This window comes from Bos javanicus, chromosome 29 (assembly GCF_032452875.1).
Source record: "Bos javanicus breed banteng chromosome 29, ARS-OSU_banteng_1.0, whole genome shotgun sequence".
In the NCBI taxonomy this organism is placed as follows: domain Eukaryota; kingdom Metazoa; phylum Chordata; class Mammalia; order Artiodactyla; family Bovidae; genus Bos; species Bos javanicus.
The window spans coordinates 6,427,698-6,451,705 of NC_083896.1; the positions used below are offsets into that span (position 1 = coordinate 6,427,698).

The 24,008-nt window shown below is 39.3% G+C and overlaps 1 protein-coding gene across 2 annotated transcripts in view; it reads left to right on the forward strand.

Moving 5' to 3' along the window:
* The window catches only part of NOX4 (NADPH oxidase 4), a 180,108-nt gene that overhangs the window by 121,145 nt on the left and 34,955 nt on the right, over nt 1-24,008 (forward strand). For both annotated transcript variants that reach the window (XM_061406013.1, XM_061406014.1), the window contains one exon: nt 6,678-6,759. In XM_061406013.1, coding sequence (XP_061261997.1) covers nt 6,678-6,759 — 82 coding nt within the window. The remainder of the gene's footprint in view (nt 1-6,677; nt 6,760-24,008) is intronic.

Sequence of the window (24,008 nt, forward strand, 5' to 3'; positions counted from 1 at the left end):
CTAGTTACATGTTCATCGCCAACTTTCTTGAAAAAAAATTTAATATATACTTTTAAATTAATCGTTATCTTTTCTTAGCTTATTACTGTTGAAATGAAGATCACCAGGGAAGTCCCTGAACACTCTTACAGAGTGGTTTTGTCCTTTATCATGAAACGTGAGTTGCTACGTTTCATGATAAAGGACAAAACCACTCTGAGTTGCTACGTTTCATGATAAAGGACAAAACCACTCTGAGTTGCTACGTTTCATGATAAAGGACAAAACCACTCTGAGTTGCTACGTTTCATGATAAAGGACAAAACCACGTGAGTTGCTACGTTTCATGATAAAGGACAAAACCACTCTGTAAGAGTGTTCAGAGACTTCCCTGGTGATCCAGTGCTTAAGACTTCATCTTCCAGTGCAGGGGTTGTGGGTTCAATCCCTGGTCAGGGAGCCGACCTAACCTAGCACATGCCTCACGGCCAAAAGATGAATATAAAACAGAAGCAATATTGTAACAATTTCAATAAAGCCTTAAAAACTGGTCCACATGAAAAAAATCTTTAAAAAAAAGTGTTCCGGCTACTGTCTATATTAGAGTGTTTAATTTCTATTTCCTATACCTTTTTCGTATCAATCTAATTATAATTTTCTTCATTTCCCACTGGCACTTGAACGCTTGATGGTTATGTGCATCTTAGGGACTACAGCATGGGGCATGGTGCAACTGGCTAGTATACCATGTGACCTGATAAGCCACTTGTTTATTTCTCCCACCATCAGGTTACTTGGTATCACTTGTCACAGGATATGTGTGTTTGAGGGCATATCTGACAGCATTTCTTCTTAACAATGAGCACCTGTATTGCAATGAAGTTTGCATTAGTTTCATTACCTCTGGAAAGGAAATGACTTACTTTGACGTAGCTGTACATACATCCATCTCACCCAGTAGTAGCCAAGAGCATGGCAGAGGCTCTAAGTACAAGGGACTTCCTTGGTGGCTCAGAAGTAAACAATCCACCTGCAATGCGGGAAATGCAGGAGATGCTGGTTCCATCCCTGGGTCAGGGAGATACCCCAGAGAAAGGAATGGCAACCCACTCCAGTACTCTTGCTTGGAGAATTCCATGGACAGAGCAGCCTGGAGGGCTACCGTCCCTGGAGTTGGAAAGAGTCAGACACAGCTGAGCAACTAACACTGTGTACAACGTGGAAGACTGTCAAGCCCACCTGGTGCAGGTTGGGTTCACCAGGAACAGACTCGGAGAAGCAATTTGTGAAGTAACATGCTTATTAGGGATCAACACCTGTGAAAGAAAGAAGACGGGTGGGATTGGGTGGAGAAAGAAACCGAACACCATGTAGTCTCTACAAACTCTCAGCCAGAGTGGTGGGAAGGTCTGCAGTGAATACTACCCATCAGAGTTGCCTGTGTACAGCTCAGCCACCGCAGCCTTCTTGGCTCCGAGTGTCTTGTAAAAAGCATTTCCTTTGTACCTGGAGCTGACTCGGATGTAACTGAGAGCTGGTGACTACCAGCTGACTCTGTTTTTTTCTTTTTCTTTTTTTTTTCCTTTATTTTTGTTTTTTGCAGTGATAGGGAGAAGACTTTTTCTTTTTTTTTCCCCTCATTCCAGGGATATATTTGCATACTGTTTTGTTGTCGTGCAAAATTTTGTCACATTTGTTCCTCTTTGCACGTTGGGGAGGATTGCAGATTGCTTATTTTCCACCAAAAGGAAAATGAAGAATTTGAGTCACAGTAAGTGTACAAAAAAATTGAAATCAGAATTGGAAAGATTATTTTTTCTCGTCTTTGTTTACGAGTAAATATGTACATTGTCTCACGATTGGTCGTCCAGGGAACCCAAATTACTGTAGCTGTGTGCAGCCTGTCTTCCAAGCCTGGTCTCCTCAGAATTCCTTTGTTGATTGAATGAGAGAAAGAAAGAGTGGGTGAAAGGCTACGAAAGCTTTGTTAATTAAGATATGTCCCCCACTGGTAGAAAATCATGGTCAGACATTATCACATCATTAGTCAGCTCATCAAAATACCACTTTGCAGAAAATCCTCCAGTTCTTTTCAGTGGCTTTAATGAAATTGTTCTAAGAAGCCCTGTGAAGGAACTAAGCTCTAGTTTTTGGATAATTGCCATTTTCTTAAGAAATAGACTCTGGGCCTACTGAGAAAGTAGTTCAGCTGGTATGATATTTTGCTCCAAGGGAAGAAGTATTATTTTAAAATTTTTGCTATTTAAGCAAGGCAACATCAGTTTATTTTTGTCTTTTCCTTAGCATTAGATAAATGATGGAATACTAATTGAACAGTTGAAATCTAGGAGACTAAAGAAGCATCAGTGTAAGCATTAGAAACAATTTTTCATATACTTGGACTTTTCTGAGGACAACTATCATTTATTTTTATTCTCATAAAGAAAAATTGTCACCATACTTTTATGGGAAAAAGTTGTTTATTCACATTTAGAATTTATACATATAGTGATAAAAATAGAAGTTTTAAAAGGATAATTTTCAGGTACTGTGTATATTTTCCATTTGTGTGTATGTGAATTTTTTTGACCTAAGTACTCAAGGGTCTGCATGTTCATTTGATATCCTTTACATTTATGATACTCAGATTAAACGATGCTTCAGATATAGGAATATGAACTATAGACTCCATAATTGGGATAGCTTTATAAATGATCTCTTATATGCTACTTTTGTTGTATATCTAGGGTGGTGGGTTTTTGTTTTTTTCATTCTATTAATATAATGTCATCTCCAGACATGTTCTTCCAGATTTATAATCAAATGGGCTTTGTGCTCATGTAAACAAGGATAATCTATAGCTGTATTATATTATGCTTGTTTTGTATTAATTATGTTTTTTCTTTGCATTTAAATCAGCTGGGGAATCACTCAGTAAACTTTAACTTATATTAATTTTTAGCACCCAAGAATATGTCATACTTAATATTGTTGTTTGATTGAACAATTCTTCACTTGATGTGTAAAGTTCATGTCTGCTGTTGGGTTTTGGTTTTATTTTGCAAGACCTATTTTAGAAAAGGCATAATTGGAGGGCAAAAAACACTGCAAATCATTCATTAAGTGGGATGCTACATAAATTGGGTAGTAGTCTGAAAAGCAAGGGTCATGTCATCAGAAAAATTTAGTAGTCATTTCATTGAAATAAACACTGCTTTTGTTGATAAAGATGTATATATCAGTTAATGATAGAATTTGATTTTAAAAACTATAAACTCAAAGAGTAAGTGTACCTGCAGGAGAAAAATAAAGTATGCTTTCTTGGATCTGTGGTCTATAGAGTTACAGCCACCTCTGTTTGAATTTTCTTAGCTCCTCCCCAAGTGTATTATAAGAATTGTCAGAGCAATGGAAACAAAATGCAGAGTAGAAGCCATATCTGAGTCCATATATTTTAATAAATATGAAGATATAATCCACATCCTGCTTCTCAGCCATACTTGGTAACCACTGCTCATGATGTTTACAAATGTTTATTCATTGCTCACAAATGTTTACCATCTTGTTATTCAGTAGCCTGGAAACACTGACTGTCATCAATTGTCGATTTTAAGCACTTTGTTGAAATCACTCACCTTCAGTTAGTGATGGATTTACTACAGTGTGGAGTTTCAGCTTTGTACTGTCTCAGCCTGATGATGTGACTCTGTCAAGGCTAGGGGACAGGTCCCCTGGCATTTTATGGTTGATCGATGATGACCAATGGAGCTCTTCTAAAAAACATTATGATTAACATGAACAAACAATTTCATGTATCCAGTAAAAATGGAAATTGGAAATAGCCTTCCAACTAATATATATCCAGCAACTTAATATATATTAAGTAATGTTCTGTATCCTGGTGGTACAATACCCATCTACTAGGAGGGGGGTGATCAATCAGTCACCTCAGTCGCTCACTCGTGTCTAACTCTTTGCAACCCCATGGACTGCAGCACGCCAGGCTTTCCAGTCCATCACCAGCTCCTGGACCTTGCTCAAACTCATGTCCATCGAGTCGGTGACACAATCCAACCATCTCTTTCTTTGTCATCCCCTTCTCCTCCTGTCTTCAATCTTTCCCATCATCAGGGTCTTTTCAAATGAGTCAGTTCTTCGCATCAGGTGGCCAAAGCATTGGAGTTTCAGCTTCAGCATGCGTCCTTCCAATGAATATTCAGGACTGATTCCCTTTATAATTGACTGGTTTGATTTTCTTGCAGACCAAGGGACTCTCAAGAGTCTTCTCCAACACCACAGTTCAAAAGCATCAATTCTTAGCCACTCAGCTTTCTTTATGGTCCAACTCTCACATCCATACATGACTATTGGAAAAATCATAGCTTTGACTAGACAACCATTTGTTGGCAAAGAAATGTCTCTGCTTTTTAATATGCTGTCTAGGTTGGTCATAGCTTTTCTTCCAGAGGAAGTGTCTTTTAATTTCAAGGGTGGATAGACAAATATACATACTAATAAAAATGTAATGTGATAGATTCCATGAGCATGTAAGCACAGAGTGTCCTATGAGTACCCAGTAGGGCCATCTATTCCACATTTGGCAGAAAGAGAGAAAGAAAGAGGAGGGGTCAAGGAAGCCTTCCCTAGGGATGACTCTGGAGATAATGACCATCTAATCCTAGAAATTTGGGATCAGTATTAGAGTGATAGGTTACTCTGTCATACAGATAGCTTTTTGTTGTAACTGTTTAAGATGGAACTGAAGAATCTTCTTTTCTCTGCACTCTTTTATTTCCTTCTCTTCTTTTCTGTTTCCTGTCGTACTTTCTCTACTTGTCTCGTTCTCTTCCTCTTTCTTTTCCTCCCTCTCTCCCTCTTTCCTTTATTATGAATTCATGAGCACAAAACTATATTAATCACATTCTTGGTTCATGACCCAGTGTCATCATTGGATAATTCCTGGCTCTCATTCATTCAATCACTGATTTATGATGCTATAACAAATACATATGGCATTATTAACAATTGCATACACTTACCTTTTTGCTTTCTCTTATTTCTTCCCCTTACTCCTCCTAAAATGTAATCATTATCCCAAATTGTATATATTATATACCTTTTGGCCCAGATTTGCCAGGTTTGCTGTGTTGGGTAACATACCCAAACAACACATTGTTTAGTTATTTTAACTCAAAAAAATAATATTCTTCTATGTGTAATTAAAAAGCCTCTTGATGACAGTGAAAGAGGAGATGAAAAAGTTGGCTTAAAGCTCAACACTCAGAAAACGAAGATCATGGCATCCGGTTCCTTCATGGGAAATAGATGGGGAAACAGTGGAAACAGTGTTCAGACTTTATTTTTGGGGGCTCCAAAATCACCGCAGATGGTGACTGCAGCCATGAAATTAAAAGACGCTTACTCCTTGGAAGGAAAGTTATGACCAACCTAGATAGCATATTCAAAAGCAGAGACATTACTTTGCCAACAAAGATACGTCTAGTCAAGGCTATGTTTTTTCCAGTGGTCATGTATGGATGTGAGAGTTGGACTGTGAAGAAAGCTGAGCGCTGAAGAACTGATGCTTTTGAACTGTGGTGTTGGAGAAGCCTCTTGAGAGTCCCTTGGATTGCAAGGAGATCCAACCGTTCCATTGTAAAGGAGATCAGTCCTGGGTGTTCTCTGGAAGGAATGATGCTAAAGCTGAAACTCCAAATCTTTGGCCACCTCACGAAAAGAGTTGACTCATTGGACGCTAGGAGGGATTGGGGGCAGGAGGAGAAGGGGACGACAGAGGATGAGATGGCTGGATGGCATCACCGACTCGATGGACCTGAGTTTGGGTGAACTCCGGGAGTTAGTGATGATCAGGGAGGCCTGCCGTGCTGCAATTCATGGGGTCGCAGAGAGTCAGACACGACTGAGCGACTGAACTGAACTGAACTGATGTGTAATCTGCTTATATTAGTTTTCACTCAAGATCCTACTAATATGATTTACTGTGTTTTTATTTGTAACTGAATTCATTGTCTTACTTCAAAGAATATTCCATTGTGTGAATATGCTACAAATTATCCTTTCTCCTGTTCGTAGACAATTGAGTTGTTTCCATTTATGGTGTTCTGAACAGAGCTACCAAGAATGTTCTTTTTCTTGCTGTCTGAGACATATTTGAAAGTTTCTGCAGAATATATGCCAGGCGAATAGGTTATGCAAAATTTAAGCTTAAAAGATAATACCAATTTGTTTTCCAAAACTATTGCATCAACTTGCATTTCTACCCAAAATATATGAGTTTATGTTGATACAGTCCTAACATTTGGTCCATGAGATTAATTCCTATCAGTTGAATGCCACATAATGTGAATGCTGTCTTACAGTATGTGGTTTAATTCTCATATCCCAGGTTACTAATGAATTTGTACATCTCTTTGTGTATTTATTGGTCATATGTTTCCTCTAACCTTTCAATTATAAAATTTTAGTATTAGTTTATACTAATGAATACTTGCTATATTTATATGCATAGTTGTTATGTCATTAAAGTGAAATAAAGACCTATTTTAATACATAAAATGGTAAGTAAATTTCTAGTACAAGAAATGAAATCAGAATGGCAAATTTAAAGAATAGGAAGTAATTTTATTTTGAAATTATTTTATGATTTTTTCATAACTTGTTTATTTTTCTTTTGACAGAACGATTTCGAGACTTACTACTTCCTCCATCTAGTCAAGACTCCGAGATTCTGCCCTTCATTCAATCTAGAAATTATCCCAAGTAAGCAATAAGAGCTCCCTAGATACTATTAAGGGAATGGGTATAATGATGGTCAAGCTTTGGGAGGGCAAAAACAAAATGTTTCCTTTTTTAGGATTTCTGAAAAAGCCTGAATAACCTAACCTAACTAACTAGGGCATTCTCCAGCACTGTAATGGCTCAAGTTCTTCACAGGTGGGTCAGAGAAAAAAGCTTGCTGCACATGTATCCCAGCTGTGGTTGGGAGCTGTTGCCAAGTGCAAGGCACAAGGTATCTGCATCAGTGTCTGGTTGTGTTTCTTTTTTGCTTGATGCTGTATCAACAGAGTCAGATAGTTTGTGAATGATCCCTCATCTGATTTCTGCATCAACAGAGTCAAGTCCTTTGTGGGTAGTCCCTCATCATTTTCCTGTTTTCTATCCATTAATGTGATGATTTATTTATATTTAATAAGTGGTTTTTATTTTTGGGGGCTCCAAAATCACTGCAGATGGTGACTGCAGCCATGAAATTAAAACACGCTTACTCCTTGGAAGAAAAATTATGACCAACCTAGATAGCATATTGAAAAGCAGAGACAATACTTTGCCAATAAAGGTCCATCTAGTCAAGGCTATGGTATTTCCAGTGGTCATGTATGGATGTGAGAGTTGGGCAGTGAAGAAAGCTGAGTGCCGAAGAATTAATGCTTCTGAACTGTGGTGTTGGAGAAGACTCTTGAGAGTCCCGTGGTCTGCAAGGAGATCCAACCAGTCCATTCTAAAGGAGATCAGCCCTGGGTGTTCTTTGGAAGGAATGATGCTAAAGCTGAAACTCCAATACTTTGGCCACCTCGTGCGAAGAGTTGACTAATTGGTAAAGACTCTGATGCAGGGAGGGATTGGGGGCAGGAGGAGAAGGGGACGACAGAGGATGAGATGGCTGGATGGCATCACTGACTCGATGGACATGAGTTTCAGTGAACTCCGGGAGATGGCGATGGACAGGGAGGCCTGGTGTGCTGTGGTTCATGGGATCGCAAAGAGTTGGACACGACTGAGCGACTGAACTGAACTGAACTGAAGTGGCTTTTAAAATGAAACATGTTAGATATGATTTTAAAAATTTTTATATATTCTTTGCCATCTTCATAATTCTTTCTTAAATGGGCCAGGCTTTCTTAATGTGCCTCATCTTCCCAGAGAATAAAGAAGTACCAGGTTTTTATTTTGTATTCTCCCTAAAAGCTGATGTGTGCTGGCATCTTGATCCTTCCTGCAGAAGCTTGAAGTACCCTCTACTTTTTGAATAATCTGACTGTCTTTACTAGCTAGTATGCAATAGGCTAAGAATCAATAAACTATTATCTGAACTAAAAAAAAAAAGTCACCATGTTAAAGAATTAGAGCTTGGTTTACACATATTTAATCAAAAGTCGGACACGACTGAGCAACTTCACTTTCACTTTTCACTTTCATGCATTGGAGAAGGAAATGGCAACCCACTCCAGTGTTCTTGCCTGGAGAATCCCAGGGAAGCGGGAGCCTGGTTGGCTGCCGTCTATGGGGTCGCACAGAGTTGGACACGACTGAAGCAACTTAGCAGCAGCAGCAGCAGCAGCATAATGATGCTAAGTGATTCGTTCTTTGATCAGCTTAGCAGTTTATTCAAGAATTTACTGAACTTTACCTTTAGGATAATTTTTCCCCATTTGCTTAGATATGATAATATTTACTTAATTCTGATCACAAAATAAATGTAGAATCTGAATTACCGCTTCATTGTTTCAGATATTAAGTCAGGTTTAATCTCTAGGAATAATCTTCCAATCTCCTCCCAGTGCCCACAGGACATACATGTGCCTGGACAGACCTTGCATGGGCACACTGCTCTTCATGTTCATGTTGGCAGGGAGCATGGAGGCACCCAAGGAGGTCCATGCACGTCCATCCGTATTTTTGCCCACAGCTACCATTTGCAAAGACCAGTGATGCTTGTTTTGCTACCTCTTAGGCTTACTGTCTGCCTGATGCCATTGTTTAAAGAGGGGGCTCACAGTGTGTTCTCAGCGGGTAATCTGACTGCAGCTGTTTCCGTAGGTGTCCTCAGCTATATCATTTTACATGCATCTTGCTTGTTCTTAGATTACTTTTCTGACAGTGATGTGATCCAGGCTACTGTTTAACAGACATCATGAGACAGTCCTTTATCAGTGTCTCACCCTTGGAGTAGATATTCTTTGTGAAATCTGTAGATTAAAAGAATAAAATCATCCACTGATGCCACACACACCATATTATGGCGTTTAAGCGTGCAGACTCAAACAGAGTGCTTTACCTGCCGACTTGGTGGCCTGGGCGACCTTATCTCTGTGCCTCAGTTCCACCTTTGTGAGAGGAGGAAATTAAATATATTTACCATTCAAGCATGGTACAAAGATCAAATGGAGTAGTGAAAAAATATTTTGAACTGAGCTTGACACATAGTAAATACTGCATTTTAGCTGCAGTTGTTTAAAATTGCATATAAAATTACCTAGATTTATATGTTTTCAAATACTGTAGGAAATAGATTGTTCATTTGTCTTGCAGGATAGCTTTGATGTCAAGATGCTTTCATCAACCCAGCCACGTTAATATTTAGAGAAGTACAATTTGGTCAGGATTTCTAAATTACTGCTAGATGCTGATGTGAGGTACTGCTTCAGTTCAGTTCAGTAGTTCAGACATGTCCGACTCTTTGCGACCCAATGGACTGCAGCGTGCCAGGCTTCCTGTCCATCACCAACTCTCGGGTCCTACAAACTCATGTCCAGCGAGTCAGTGATTGAAACCAACCATCTCCTCCTCTGTTGTCCCCCTCTCTTCCCGCCTTCAATCTTTCCCAACGTCAGGGTCTTTTCCAGTGAGTCACTTCTTTGCATCAGGTGGCCAAATTATTGGAGTTTCAGCTTCAACATCAGTCCTTCCAATGAATATTCAGGACTGATTTCCTTTTGGATGGACTGGTTGGATATCTTTGCAGTCCAAGGGACTCTCAAGAGTCTTCTCCAATACCAAGTTCAAAAGCATCAGTTCTTCAGTGCTCAGTTTTTTTTATAGTCCAACTAGTGGCAAAACCATAGGTTTGACTAAACTACCTTTGTCAGCAAAATAATGTCTCTGCTTTTTAATATGCTGTCTAGTTTGATCATACCTTTTCTTCCAAGGAGCAAGCATCTTTCAGTCTCATGGCTGCAGTCACCATCTGCAGTGATTTTGGAGCCCCCCAAAAAAGTCTGTCACTGTTTCCATTGTTTCCCCATCTATTTGCCATGCAGTGATGGGACCGGATGCCATGATCTTAGTTTTCTGAAAGTTGAGTTTAAGCCAACTTTTTCACTCTCCTCTTTCACTTTCATCAAGTGGCTGTTTAGTTCTTTGCTTTCTTCCATAAGGATGGTGTCATCTGCATATCTGAGGTTATTGATATTTCTCCGGGCAATCTTGATTCCAGCTTGTGCTTCATCCAGCCCAGAGCTTCTCATGATGGATTCTGCATATAAGTTAAAAGCAGGGTGACAATATATAGCTCTGACGTACTCCTTTCCAGATTTGGAACCAGTCTGTTCTTCCATGTCCAGTTATAACTGTTGCTTCTTGACCTGCTTACAGATTTCTCAGGAGGCAGGTCAAGTGGTCTGGTATTCCCATCTCTTTCAGAATTTTCCACAGTTTGTTGTGATCCACACAGTCAAAGGCTTTGGAGTAGTTAATAAAGCAGAAATAGATATTTTTCTGGAACTCTCTTGCTTTTTCTATGATCCAGCGGATGTTGGCAATTTGATCTCTGGTTCCTCTGCCTTTTCTAAAACCAGCTTGAACATCAGGAAGTTCACGGTTCATGTATTGCTGAAGCCTGGCTTGGAGAATTTTGAGCATTACTTTACTAGCGTGTGAGATGAGTGCAATTATGCGGTAGTTTGAGCATTCTTTGGCATTGCCTTTCTTTGGGATTGGAATGAAAATTGACCTTTTCCAGTCCTGTGGCCACTGCTGATTCTTCCAGATTTGCTGGCATATTGAGTGCAGCACTTTCACAGCATCATCTTTCAGGATTTGAAATAGTTCAACTGGAATTCCATCACCTCCACTAGCTTTGTGAAGTAGCCATCATAGTCAACAAAAGACTCCAAAATGTAGTACTTGGATGCAATCTCAAAAATGACAGAATGATCTCTGTTCATTTCCAAGGCAAACCATTCAATATCACAGTGAAAGTGAAAGTGAAATTCGCTCACTTGTGTCCAACTCTTTGCACCCCATGGACTATATACAGCCCATGAAATTCTCTAGGCCACAATACTGCAGTGGTAGCCTTTCCCTTCTCCGGGGGATCTTCCCAACAATATCACAGTAATCCACGTCTATGCCCCGACAGTAAAGCTGAAGAAGCTGAAGTTGAACGGTTCTATGAAGACCTACAAGACCTTCTGGAATTAACACCCCCAAAAGATGTCCTTTTCATTGTAGGGGACTGGAATACAAAAGTAGGAAGTCAAAAGATACCTGGAGTAACAGGCAAATTTGTCCTTGGAATACAAAACAAAGCAGGTCAAAGGCTAACAGAGTTTTGCCAAGAGAACACACTGGTCATAGCAAACACTCTCTTTCCAACAACACAAGAGAAGACTCTTCACATGGACATCACCAGATGGTCAATACTGAAATCAGATTGATTATATTATTTGCAGCCAAAGATGGAGAAGCTTTATACAGTCAGCAAAAAGAAGACCAGGAGCTCACTATGGCTCAGATCATGAATTCCTTATTGCCAATTTCAGACTTAAATTGAAGAAAGTAGGGAAAACCAGTAGACCATTCAGGTATAACCTAAATCAAATCCCTTCCTATTATACCTTGGAAGTGACAAATAGATTTAAGGGATTAGATCTGGTAGACAAAGTGCCTGAAGAACTATGGATGGAGGTTTGTGACATTGTACAGGAGTCAGGGATCAAGACCGTCCCTAAGAAAATGAAATGCAAAAAGGCAAAATGGTTGTCTGAGGAGGTCTTACAAATAGCTGAGGAAAGAAGAGAAGCAAAAGGCAAAGGAGAAAAGGAAAGATATATCCATTTGAATGCAGAGTTCCAAAGAATAACAAGGAGAGATAAGAAAGTCTTCCTCATTGATCAGTGCACAGAAATAGAGGAAAACAATAGAATGGGAAAGTCTAGAGATCTCTTCAAGAAAATTAGAGATCCCAAGGGAACATTTCATACAAAGATGGGCACAATAAAGGACAGAAATGGTATGGACCTAAAAAAAGCAGAAGATATTAAGAAGAGGTGGCAAGAATACACAGAAGAACTATACAAAAATAATCATGACCCAGATAACCATGATGGTGTGATTATTCACCTAGAGCCAGACATCCTGGAATGCAAAGTCAAGTGGGCTTTAGGAAGCATCTCTACAAACAAAGCTAGTGGAGGTGATGGAATTCCAGTTGAGATACTGCTTAGCTGACCACTTAACGTCTTTATGAGTTTCTTTTTTCTGAACTATCAATGAAAACCTGCTAATAAGAGGTTTCTGCGCCTGAATAATAATCATATAAAAATTCTGTATTAAATACAATTCATTTAAGTTACAGAATATTAAGCATTTTCATCTTCCCATAGGTGATTAGATTTAATGTCTCCTTTGGCCGAATCCTACCAGGTGCTGGAGGACACAGAAGGAACAATATGATTCAGTTTGTGCTGTCCTGGGGTGTGTAGAGTTGGTCCAGACAAGGGCATAGTAATGAAAACTCTGGACATGTGAGCAATACCCATGTAAAGGAGGTGGGATGTGGACTTCCCTAGCGGTCCAGTGGTTAAGAATTCACCTTCCAACGCGGCGGGTGCAGGTTTGATCCCTGTTTGGGGAACTAAGATCCTATGTGCTTCGTGGCCAAAAAACCTAAATGTAAATAAAGCAGAAGCAAAATTGAAAGAAATGTAATAAAGACTTTTTAAAAAGTATGAAGAATGTTGGGGTAGAAGATGAGAAAGTTGTGGTAAGAGCCAGTTAGTAAATACAAGTGGGCAGGGAATCTGTGTATGTCTAGGCCTAATTTAAACTAATTTTGCATTATTCTTGGTTTTTAATACTGTCATTTGTTCTCTCATTTATGCTCACTCTCAAATATGCTCTCATTATTCATTATTGAAGATAACTAAAATCAAGGAGTTTGTAATTTTGTGTCAAAGAAAAATTTCTCGAATGCTGTAAGTTTAATCAAACCATTAGTATTTCTTGCTTTTATTCACAGTGAAGTATACCTATTTACAGTATGATTTTTTTGATTCTTTTACTGACTCATTGCATATAGACTCCATTAGTGAGAGATACGTTTTAAGAGCTAAAATATGGGTTAAGAAGTTACCTGCTTGCCTTATATTAGGTGGAGTCACAGAGAGATATTTACAGAGGATAATGTAGCTGACTACTTTGAGTGAGACTCACTTTGCATTGGTTAATATAGACGATAAAGGGACTGTGTAGTTTGGATTGGGGGGATGGGTCTCTAGTGAGTATAATGGCCCTGTAATTTAAACATCTTGTCAAGAGACACCTAATGGATAATAAAACATGGAAAAGGGTGTCCTTTATTTAAGAGAAAAAAAAATCATGGAGAGAACTAACTAGTTCTTGAAATGTCTGTATACATGTGTTTTCTAAGGGAAAGTCACTTAAAAAAAACACACATTACCTACAATGATGCTGGAGACCATTGTTCTAAAATATAACAATGCTAATTGATCACGTTCTTACGTTCATGAACTCAAATTTGACTCATTGCCAAAGCTAGACACATCCATTCTCTTCAGAATGTCAGAGAAGACATTGCACCATGAAAATTCTCAGAGTAGGATAGATGTGTCAGACATAGACGAGTGACAAGAAGGAAATGAATGCATACTCAAAATAAATGTTGATTCATAGTTTAGAGGGAAGAAATGAAGATAATGAAGCTTAAGTTTGGTTGCACATTTCTTAGCTGGCATCACTGTTATTAACTTTACGGATCTAGGTTTATAATATATTTAGAATAGAGGATAGCTATAAATATTCTTATCCTTGCAAATGCAGCTGGGCATGTAGAATGGTTGAGGACATTAGGCAGAATTTTATTCGTAAATGACCTGCAGCCATTTTGACAGTTAGGCTAGCAAAACATATTTCAATGGCTCTGAAACTTTAATCATAATATATATAAAAATATGGTGAAAAAATAGGAATTAAATATTGCATATCTCTATTTGGTTCTCATAAATATCAAATCCTCTGGATTGCTTAATGTCATAAGTGCTTAGAGAGGGGAATGTTATTTACGACAAAATTCAAAGCTCTTTCTTTTTGGCATGGTTTGCCACCAAAGGACAACTTTGATTATTTGGACAATGAAAGCAATCTCCTAACCCAATGTCATTTCCAATGGGCTGCTTATAAATGGCTTAAAATGGTGATATTGAGTAATATAGCTAAATTGCAGAGCTTCAGATGACCTTTCTGGATGTCATCTATTCTCCAAGTTGCCTTCCTTTTTCTTCCCAAAGGAAGTTTTGAGTTCCTCTTCTTCCAGAGACCCTCTCTCCCTCTTGAGTAATTTTTGTTCAGTCTGCACATCTGTAATATTTTTGTCACCTGAACTAAGTTATGCTCATTCATAATAAAAATAACAACATTTAATGCTTTCTACTTGCCAAGATTGTGTTATGAGTTTTATATGCATTATTTCATTTAATCTTTACCATCCCCCTATGAGGTAAGTAGGATCATTTCCCCAATTATACAGAGTTTACAGCTTAAGGGACTAAAACTTATAGGGGTTAAGTGATTTGCCCAAAGTCACACAGCAAAGCTGGATCTCAAACCCAGGTCTGCCTGCCCCCCAAATTATAACTAGTTGTGTTATACTGCCTCTCATTTATTCAACAGTTCATGTCTCCATTCTTCAAATATTTATTGAAAAATTACGTGCATCAGAAGCACTCAGAATTACTGAAAACACAAAAGTGATTAGGACGTAGTAAATAGTTTTGAGGAACCTGGAGTCCAGTGGGAGAAAAGCAGAATCAGAGTTTAGTGGAGAAATTAATGATAGCAATATAATAAGTCCTATAAATGATAGAGAAGTACACAAAATTCAATGAGAGAAGATAAAGTACTTTCCTGTCTAGATAATTCATGTAAAGTTTAATTTTCCCTTTGAGTGAAATCTCAAGAAGTGCTATGGAAACCAGATGAAGAGGCTTTTTGGCTTGAACAAAGAGCATAACAGCATATGGAACCATGAAAGTGGGTGGTTCGTTGAGAGATGATATTTCAAATTCAGTAGGGAGGTGATAAAGGATCAGTGGTGTTGTATAGTAATGGAGAAAAGCCGATAGATGTCTGAGAATTGAGCAGGCACAGTCAGCAGACTGGGATACAAAGAAGAGGTGGGAAGAAGATGGAAAGAGTGAGGGAGGTGAGGGAAGAAGGACTTCAGGGAAGGAATTCAAGCTTTTTCTCTTGCACCACGTCCTGTCTTACTGTCCCTTTGACTAATGACAAGTGGCAGGTCTCTCTGAGCATGACTTTTCCCCTCTCCTTCTCATACAATACTGTCACTGTAGGAAAGAGTCTGTTTCTCCTTTATTCTCACACACAATCCTTCTGACACCAGATGTGTGCGACTTTTTCCCACACCAACCAGTTCTTCCGTATCAGCCTGGTGCCTGGCAATTCAATTCATTTCTGACATTAACCAGAGTTGGTTGCAGAGCCCACCGATTAAGGGCTCAGTCCAGTAAGATTGCTCACCCCCGTTTCAAATGCCAGTCACAAGTAATAAGTCCCCAGGTTACTTGCATCTTCTCCCCAAATTAGCTGTAAATCAGGGTTCCCATGACCCCCTCCTTGGGGGTCCTTTGCTCACAGAACTTAGGGAAAGATGTATGGATTTATTGTGTAATAAAGGATATGAAAAAGCAGGTGAAAAAGCCAGATGAATATAAGCAGCAAATGAGTGAGGTCTGGGAGCATCCTGAGTATAGAGATTCTGCTCCCATAGAGTTGGGATGCATGCCCCCTTGGCATGGAGATGTGTTCACCAAGCTGGGCACTCTCTAAAGCCCTCTTTGTGGAGATGTTGTCACAGAGGCACGATCAGCTAGTAACTTCACTCCCAGCTCCTCTCCACTCTCCAGAGAATAGCGGGGTGGAGCTGGAAGTTTTAAGTTTCTAATCCTGGCCTGGTGTTTCTGGTGACCAGCCACATCCTGGAGGCTACCAAGAGTTGTCTCCTGAGAACCAGAGACATTCCTAGAAGCAGGAAATAGAGCCAGGACATAGGAACTCTGTGTCAGATGCACCTATCATTGAGGAAATTACAAAGGTCTTAGGAGCCCTGTGTCAAGAATTAGAGTTAAAGACGAGGTTCTAGGATAAAAGATTCTCCTGGTATCCAGAAGTACACGAGTTTTAGGAGCTCTTTGTCAGGAACTCGGGTTAGATGGGTAGGTGTTTATTAATATATAGATAGATTTATATGGAGATATTGATACAGATACTTAAGTACTTCCTTCTAATGTTGCTTTGAGGAATGCACAGCACTTAGTGTAATCCTACTTTGTAAAACTTTGTTCAATAAAAGGACATAAAATACCTGACCTTTTTCAAATGTGAATTCCCACTATCCTCATTCCCAGCTCTACTCTACCTTTTCCCAAATCTATGCCTCATCTCAGGGCAGAGGGAAGAGGTTCTACCCCATGGTCTGCTTTATTGTCTTCATTCCAGTCTAGATCCTGCCAGAACTGACCTGCTTTGCCCAACAATGTTGGTTCTGGGTGATGAGAACTGTTTATAGAGTGATTAAAAAGGAAGACCATATCACATCTATTCATAATATTCTTCATAATATCCATAATGTTAAAGAATTATTGTCTTTCATTTTTTCATCTTTAAACTTAGTTTTTTTCTTTTATATAGAAATGATATTACAACACCTGACTGGCAGAGGATGTAAAAAAAAAAACAAAAAAAGTGATATTCTAGCTAGAACGTTCAGTTCAGTTCAGTTGCTCAGTCATGTCCCACTCAGCAGCCCCATGAATCGCAGCACGCCAGGCCTCCCTGTCCATCACCAACTCCTGGAGTTTACTCAAACTCATGTCCATGGAGTCGGTGATGCCATCCAGCCATCTCATCCTCTGTCGTCCCCTTCTCCTCCTGCCCCCAATCCCTCCCAGCATCAGAGTCTTTTCCAATGAGTCAGCTCTTCGCATCAGGTGGCCAAAGTATTGGAGTTTCAGCTTTAGCATCAGTCCTTCCAATGAACACCCAGGACTGATCTCCTTTAGAATGGACTGGTTGGATCTCCTTGCAGTTCAAGGGACTCTCAAGAGTCTTCTCCAACACCACAGTTCAAAACCATCAATTCTTCAGTGCTCAGCTTTCTTCACAGTCCAACTCTTACATCCATACATGACCACTGGAAAAACCATAGCCTTGACTAGACGGACCTTTGTTGGCAAAGCAATGTCTCTGCTTTTGAATATGCTATCTAGGTTGGTCATAACTTTCCTTCCAAGGAGTAAGCGTCTTTTACTTTCATGGCTGCAATCACCATCTGCAGTGATTTTGGAGCCCCCCAAAATAAAGTCTGACACTGTTTCCATTGTTTCCCCATCTATTTCTCATGGTGATGGGACCAGATGCCATGGTCTTCGTTTTCTGAATGTTGAGCTTTAAGCCAACTTTTTCACTCTCCTCTTTCACTTTCATCAAGAGGCTTTTTAGTTCCTCTTCACTTTCTGCCATAAGGGTGGTGTCATCTGCATATCTGAAGTTATTGATATTTCTAGAATGCAGCAATAAGGATTCTTAATTCTTGAATATTTTTAAATCTAGGTAAGCACATTGTTGGACATAAGCTATCCCTAGATAGTAGATCCCAGCCCCTGGGCAAGAATTCACAAGTAAAAACGTTGCCATCAAGACTGCAAAAATACGTGGACCTCAAAAAAAAAAAAATTCTACAGGAAGTGAGGCACTGCTGCATTTGTAAAGACTCCACTCAGACATTTGATAAGTCAAGGAACTCTATTCATGCAAGACAAATGGACAGGAATAAGGATGCCTCAGTGTTGAGTGAGAGGAACTCATTCTAGACTACAGTCAGACTGGTTCAAGGACAGAGCCAAGATCAGCTGTCGCTGGGACGTCAGGCAGCTGAAATCTTGAGCAGGCTGAGGAAGTAAACACTTTCTGGGAGATGAAGTACCCTGGAGTCTCCTTCTCGTGCCTGTGAGGGTTCTTTGCTTTCTTTGTTCTGCCTCATTCTGCATTCTCAGCTGTCAGACGTCTCCTCAGGCTTCAGTTGTTTTCAGGTTTTTGTTTGTTTTTAATAGTTTGTGCATCTGTTTGTTTGTGGTTGTGCTGGGCCTTCGTTGCTGTTCTGGCTTTTCTCCAGTTGTAGGAGTGGGGGTTGTGCTCCACTTGCGGTGCGCTGGCTCCTCTTGGTGACGCTGTCTTCTTGCCAAGCAGGGGCCCTGGAGCCTGGGCTCCGTAGTTGCGGTGCTCTGGCTCAGGGCCTCGTTGCTTCACAGTGTGTGGAATCTTCCCAGACCAGGGAGCAAACCCTTGTCTGCTGCATCTCCTGCATTCGCAGGCGGATTCTTTACCACTGCGCCACCTGGGAAGCCCTGTTCCTGTTTTACGCAGAAATTGTCTATCAGTTGAGAGAGAAAGTGGCCTGAAGTTCTTCCTTTGTTAAAAATCTTAGAATCCTATCTTAATACCCTTGGATAGAAACAGCCTCCCTTTTGCATGCAGTGAAAGTATCAGCTGCTCAGTCGTGTCCCACTCATTGCGACTCCAAGGATGGTAGCCCACCAGGCTCCTTTGTCCATGGGATTCTCCAGGCAAGAATACTGGAGTGGGTTGCCATTTCCTTCTCCAGGGGATCTTCCTGACCCAGGAATCGAACCTTGGTCTCCTGCAGTGCAGGCAGATTCTTTACCATCTGAGCCAACAGGAAAGTCCTTTTTGCATAAGGTGATGTATATGTAACTCCTCAACAGTATTGGCAGAGTTATCAGAGTTAAACCATGATTTTAAGACCAGTTTATGACCTATTTGTTGTTGTTCAGTCTCTGAGTTGTGTCCGACTCTTTGTAACTCCACAGACTGCAGCACTCCAGCATTCCCTGTCCCAAACTGGAGTTTGCTCAAATTCATGTTCGTTGAGTCAATGATGCTATCTAACTATCTCATCCTCTGCTGCCCACTTCTCCTTTTTTCCTTGTGAACCTACAGTGTAAATGAATAGTTTAAAAGCAGTTAAAAATTTAATCAATTCTTAATGTTTATAGTCATATAATTTTGATAATATGCTTGTTTTATGGGAATTCCTTGCCAAATAATTTTTCTCCTTGGAGCCGTTAAATTAATTAATTTTTCTGTTTGGAAAACCTTGCTTGTATAATTCAGAACTCCAAGAAACATATCAATCAAAGCAGTTTTTCAAAAAATGTTGCTTTTATTTATGTATGAGATTGCATTAGTATTCATCACTCATTAGTTACAGAGATTCCTTAGCCCTCGGGTGATTTCTTTCACCTACTGGTGAAATTTTCTTCCTTAAGCTGTTCCTAATGTCTAAACAACATGGGTGACCACCCACCACCTCCTACCAAGCCTTCACTTAAATGTTAAGGGTCTGCCCAGGCCACCATATTTAAAATTCCCACCTGCACCAGCTCACTCTGTATCCTTACCTGCTTTACTAGCACCATCAATGTAACCTGGGCTATTGTTAGAAATACAGATTCTCAGATTTCACCCCAGACTTATTGACCCAGGAAATCTGGGTGTGGAGTCCAGCACTCTATTTTAGCAAGCCCTTCAAAAATTTTTGATGCAAACTAACATTTGAGGACCATTAGAGAAAGATAGAAAGATTCCAAGGACCTTCTCAAATTTTTTAACTCCCTCCCTCCCACTTCTTGTTGTTTTTATTGATACGATTACTTCCTGGGAATGAATGCTCTAAATCGACACCTATCCTCTTTAGGGAAGTAGTTAATCACATTCATCATTTCCCCAGAAAAAAAATGGTCATATGAGGGATGGCTCCAAACTCTTCTATCCCGCAAAGCAGGATTTTCCAGGAGTTCCTCGACACAATGTGCCCTTTTCATATTTTATTTTGCCTTTATGTTCCCTGGGTCAGGAAGATTCCTTGGAGAAGGGAATGGTAACCCAATCCAGTATACTTGCCTGGAGAATTCCATGGACTGAGGAGCCTGGGCCACAGTCCAGGGGGTCTCAAAGAATCAAACACGACCAAGCGACTAACACTTTATGTCTTATCCCTAATCAAAATAATTTTAAATTGATTGTAATCATTAATATGCCATCATTAAGAAGATGAGCTTTGGAGTCAGTCTTACCAGAAATTTAATAATAATCTTTCTTTTTTTTGTTTAAAATGTTATTAAGAAAAATGTTGATAGATAATTTTTTAAGTTTCTAATTAAAACTTATTATTCTATATTAGAGTATAGCAGATTAACAATGCTGCGAGAGTTTCAGGTGGCCAACAAATGGACTCAGCTGTACATCTACAAACTCCCCTCGCATCCAGGCGGCCACATAACATTGAGTAGAATTCTCAGTGCTACACAATATGTCCTTGTTGGTTATTTATTTTAAATATAGCAGTGTGTACATGTCCATCCCAAACTCCCTAATTATCCCTTAGCCTCAGCAACCATATATTCATTCTCTAAGTCTTGATTCTGTTTCCGTTTTGTAAATAAGTTCATTTGATTGTTTCTTTCTTAGATTCCACATATAAGGGATGTCATATGATATTTCTCTTTCTCTGTCTGACTTATTTCACACAGTATGACAATCTCTAGGTCCATTCATGTTGCTGCAAGTGGCGTTATTAGTTTCTTTTTAGTGGCTGAGTAGTATTCCATTTTATACATGTACCACATATTCTTTATCCATTCCTCTGTTGATGGACATTTAGGTTTCTTCTATGTCTTGGGTATTGTGAAGAATGAATGAACACTAGGGAGCATGTATCCTTTCAGATTATGTCTTTTTCCACGTATATGCTCAGGAGTGAGATTGAGTGACAATCTTTCTTTTTAATAGATGTGTGGGCTTGAGGAAATTGCTCAAGATTTTTGAGTTTTGGTTCCCTCTGTAGTAAAAGGGAGATTATACCTTCCTGTGAAAGTTGTGATGTGGATTAGGAGTGAAGGTATATATAGAACATTTAGATAGGCCCTGAATTAAAGGAAGGGCTTCCCTCATAGCTCAGTTGGTAAAGAATCTGCCTGCAATACAGGAGACCCTGGTTCAATTCCTGGGTCAGGAAGATCCGCTAGAGATGGAATAGGCTACCCACTCCCGTATTCTTGGGCTTCTCTTGTGGCTAAGCTGGTAAAGAACCCGCCTGCAATGTGGGAGACCTGGATTCGATCCCTGGGTTGGGAAGATCCCCTGCAGAAGGGAAAGGCTACCCACTCCGGTATTCTGGCCTGCAAAATTCCAAATAAATGTTCAATGAGGAGTATCTATTATTATGATACCTTATTTTAGGTTTCAAGAGGTAAGGGTCTCAGATAGTTATTGACTTTTTCTAAATTAGAATAACTTTTAAAGTAAAAGCTAATCAGATTAATATAAAAAGGAAAATTATTTTCCAAAATGTACATTTGCATCAGCATTAAATGGATATAAATTATAGATTTTTATTATTAATGATAATATCTAATATTTATCACATGCTTACTATGTCCAGGCACCATGTTAAAACTTTTGTCAAGTATATTTACATTCAACTACATAAAACAAAAATATAGCTAAAATGATGGGGGCTTATTTTTCTCATGTGACAACATGTACCAAGATAACTGGTGGCTTAGGGAAATCCCTCACGGTCCAGTGGTTAGGACTCCACATTCTCCCTGCTGAGGGCCCAGTTTCAGTCCCTGGTTGGAGAACTAAAATCCCACAAGCTGAGCGGTGAGGCCAGAAAAGAAACAAAAAAATTGAGAAAAAAAGATAAGTGGTGGCTTATTTTGATTGAGTCAGCATATTACATCTCAGATGTCTGCAACTCCTGTCCCCTTTCCTTCTCTTGATTGTAAGATGCTTCATTCAGCTTCCGCCATCATATTCTCTTTCCAGACAGAGAAAGAAAAGCATGAAAAATATAGGCAAGTTGAGTCAGTGTCCTCCTTTCTAAGGAACTTTTCAGGACCCCAGCCTCAAACATGTTACATCCTATTAGCCTAAAGTGGATCCTATGTCTTTGTAAGAAAAGGTGGGAATTATTAATATAGTCATTTTTGTCTTAAGTGGATGCATTACAGTAACACCACCAAAAACTGGGAATGAGGACAGGAAAACGGATAAAGGGCAGACAAGCAATGGTCTTTACCTTACCTAATTACCCCATTTAAGCCTTATAATAATCAGTGAGGCGTGTATTATTCACATCACCTTCTGTTTACAAAGAGTGTAACTGAGTTACCAAGTGATAGGTGACTTGCTGAAGGTTGCAGCCACTAGCTGGTGTAGCTGTGATTTAAACTTGATTTAGCGCCTACATTCTAATTTACTATAATGCTATATATTAAACAAGTTTTATTCACTTCCTTAAGTTTTTTTTAAATAAGTCTTTTAGGCTGCATTTTCCCTCCTACTCAGATTTTAAAAGACTAATTTTTGCTGTTGAAATCTCTGTACTGAAAGAAATTGCTGTGAAAGTTTTGAGAACAGAGAATTTTACCCTGCGGTAAGCATTCTCCCTTCTAGTGAAGGGGTCGCAAGTGTATTGGGGCTCTAAAGTTAAAGGCAAGTGACCATGTGGAGCATGTGTTGTTCTTTCAGTACTTCTTTCAACCAAAAATTGTTGGTGCCTATTGTACACCAGCAACTGGAGATAACAACTGAGCTAAATAAACTATTTTAACACAGCATCCTGGTTTTCCTGGGTTTTTGAGTTAGTAGTAAAACCCAAGGAGGAAACATGCTGATTCCTAGACAATAAGGCTAGCTATATTTATAAAAATATGTTTTATTTTGTGGTGTTTTGTTGTTTTCAAAGCACTTTTGTGCGCAGTACTTTGTTATACCTATTTATCCTACTTATATTGGGTTAGCCAAAATTTTGTTCAGGTTTTTCTGTAACAGCCTATGAAAAACCCCAAACATTTTGGCCAACCCAGTAAAATTTTCCTCCTGTTTATTGAAAGCTTCTACAATCAAAGAGTAAACATAGAAAATAGAGTGATAGAAACTTATGGGACAGTGATTATTGTTTTTTCTGTCTGAAAAATGTTGCAGCTGGTAAATTGGGTCCCCCACTGAAATTTTACATTTTGGGATTCTGTATTCCAGATCATCTAAGGAAGAGAAAAATGATGGCAGAGGAAGATGAGCCAAACGTTAAAATCCATATACTCACAAAATATGATGATATTACACTTAATTCCCAAAGGCTGTCTAACTTTATAGGCTGAGACTATATTGATGGTATTTCTGAATTCTTTCTTGGATTTTATTTTTAAACATAGTTCTATGTTCATCGTTTTGTTTTGGTTTCGTTTCAGAGTCTACAGTGATATATATGTAACGCTATTTGCCTATCTTCCTTTTCACCCACATTTTTTTCTGTTGGTATTTAGTGCTTATTTTTCTAGAACAGTTATTCTCTGCTCCTGGTAATGCTAATGTGAATTATGTTGGATTTTATTTGTATTCTCTATTAACCATTCAATTTTGGGGAAGATTCACATTCAGATAGCAGACATTACTCTCCAGGTCTTGAAAGAATGAATTCATCACTTTCTACAAAGTCTCAAAGAAGATTCACAGAAGACAAAAGAAAATTAGATGGAAAAATCCCACTTTATTATCAACATTAATGGAGTTCTCTGGAAAGATGCACTGTGTGTGCTTAGTCACTCAGTCGCGTTTGGCTCTTGTGACCCCACGTACTGTAGCCTGTCAGGCTCCTCTGTCTATGGAATTCTCCAAGCAGAATACTGGAGTTGGTATCCATTCCCTTCCCATCCCAGGGATCAAACCCATGTCTTCTGCATTGTGGGCAGATTCTTTATCATCTGAGCCGCCAGGGAAGCATAACAGCAATGCATCTCAGACCTTAATGTGCTTACAAACCACCCGGGAGCCCTAATAAAACACAGATTCTGATTCAGCAAGTCCGAAGTTGGATCTGAGTCTAT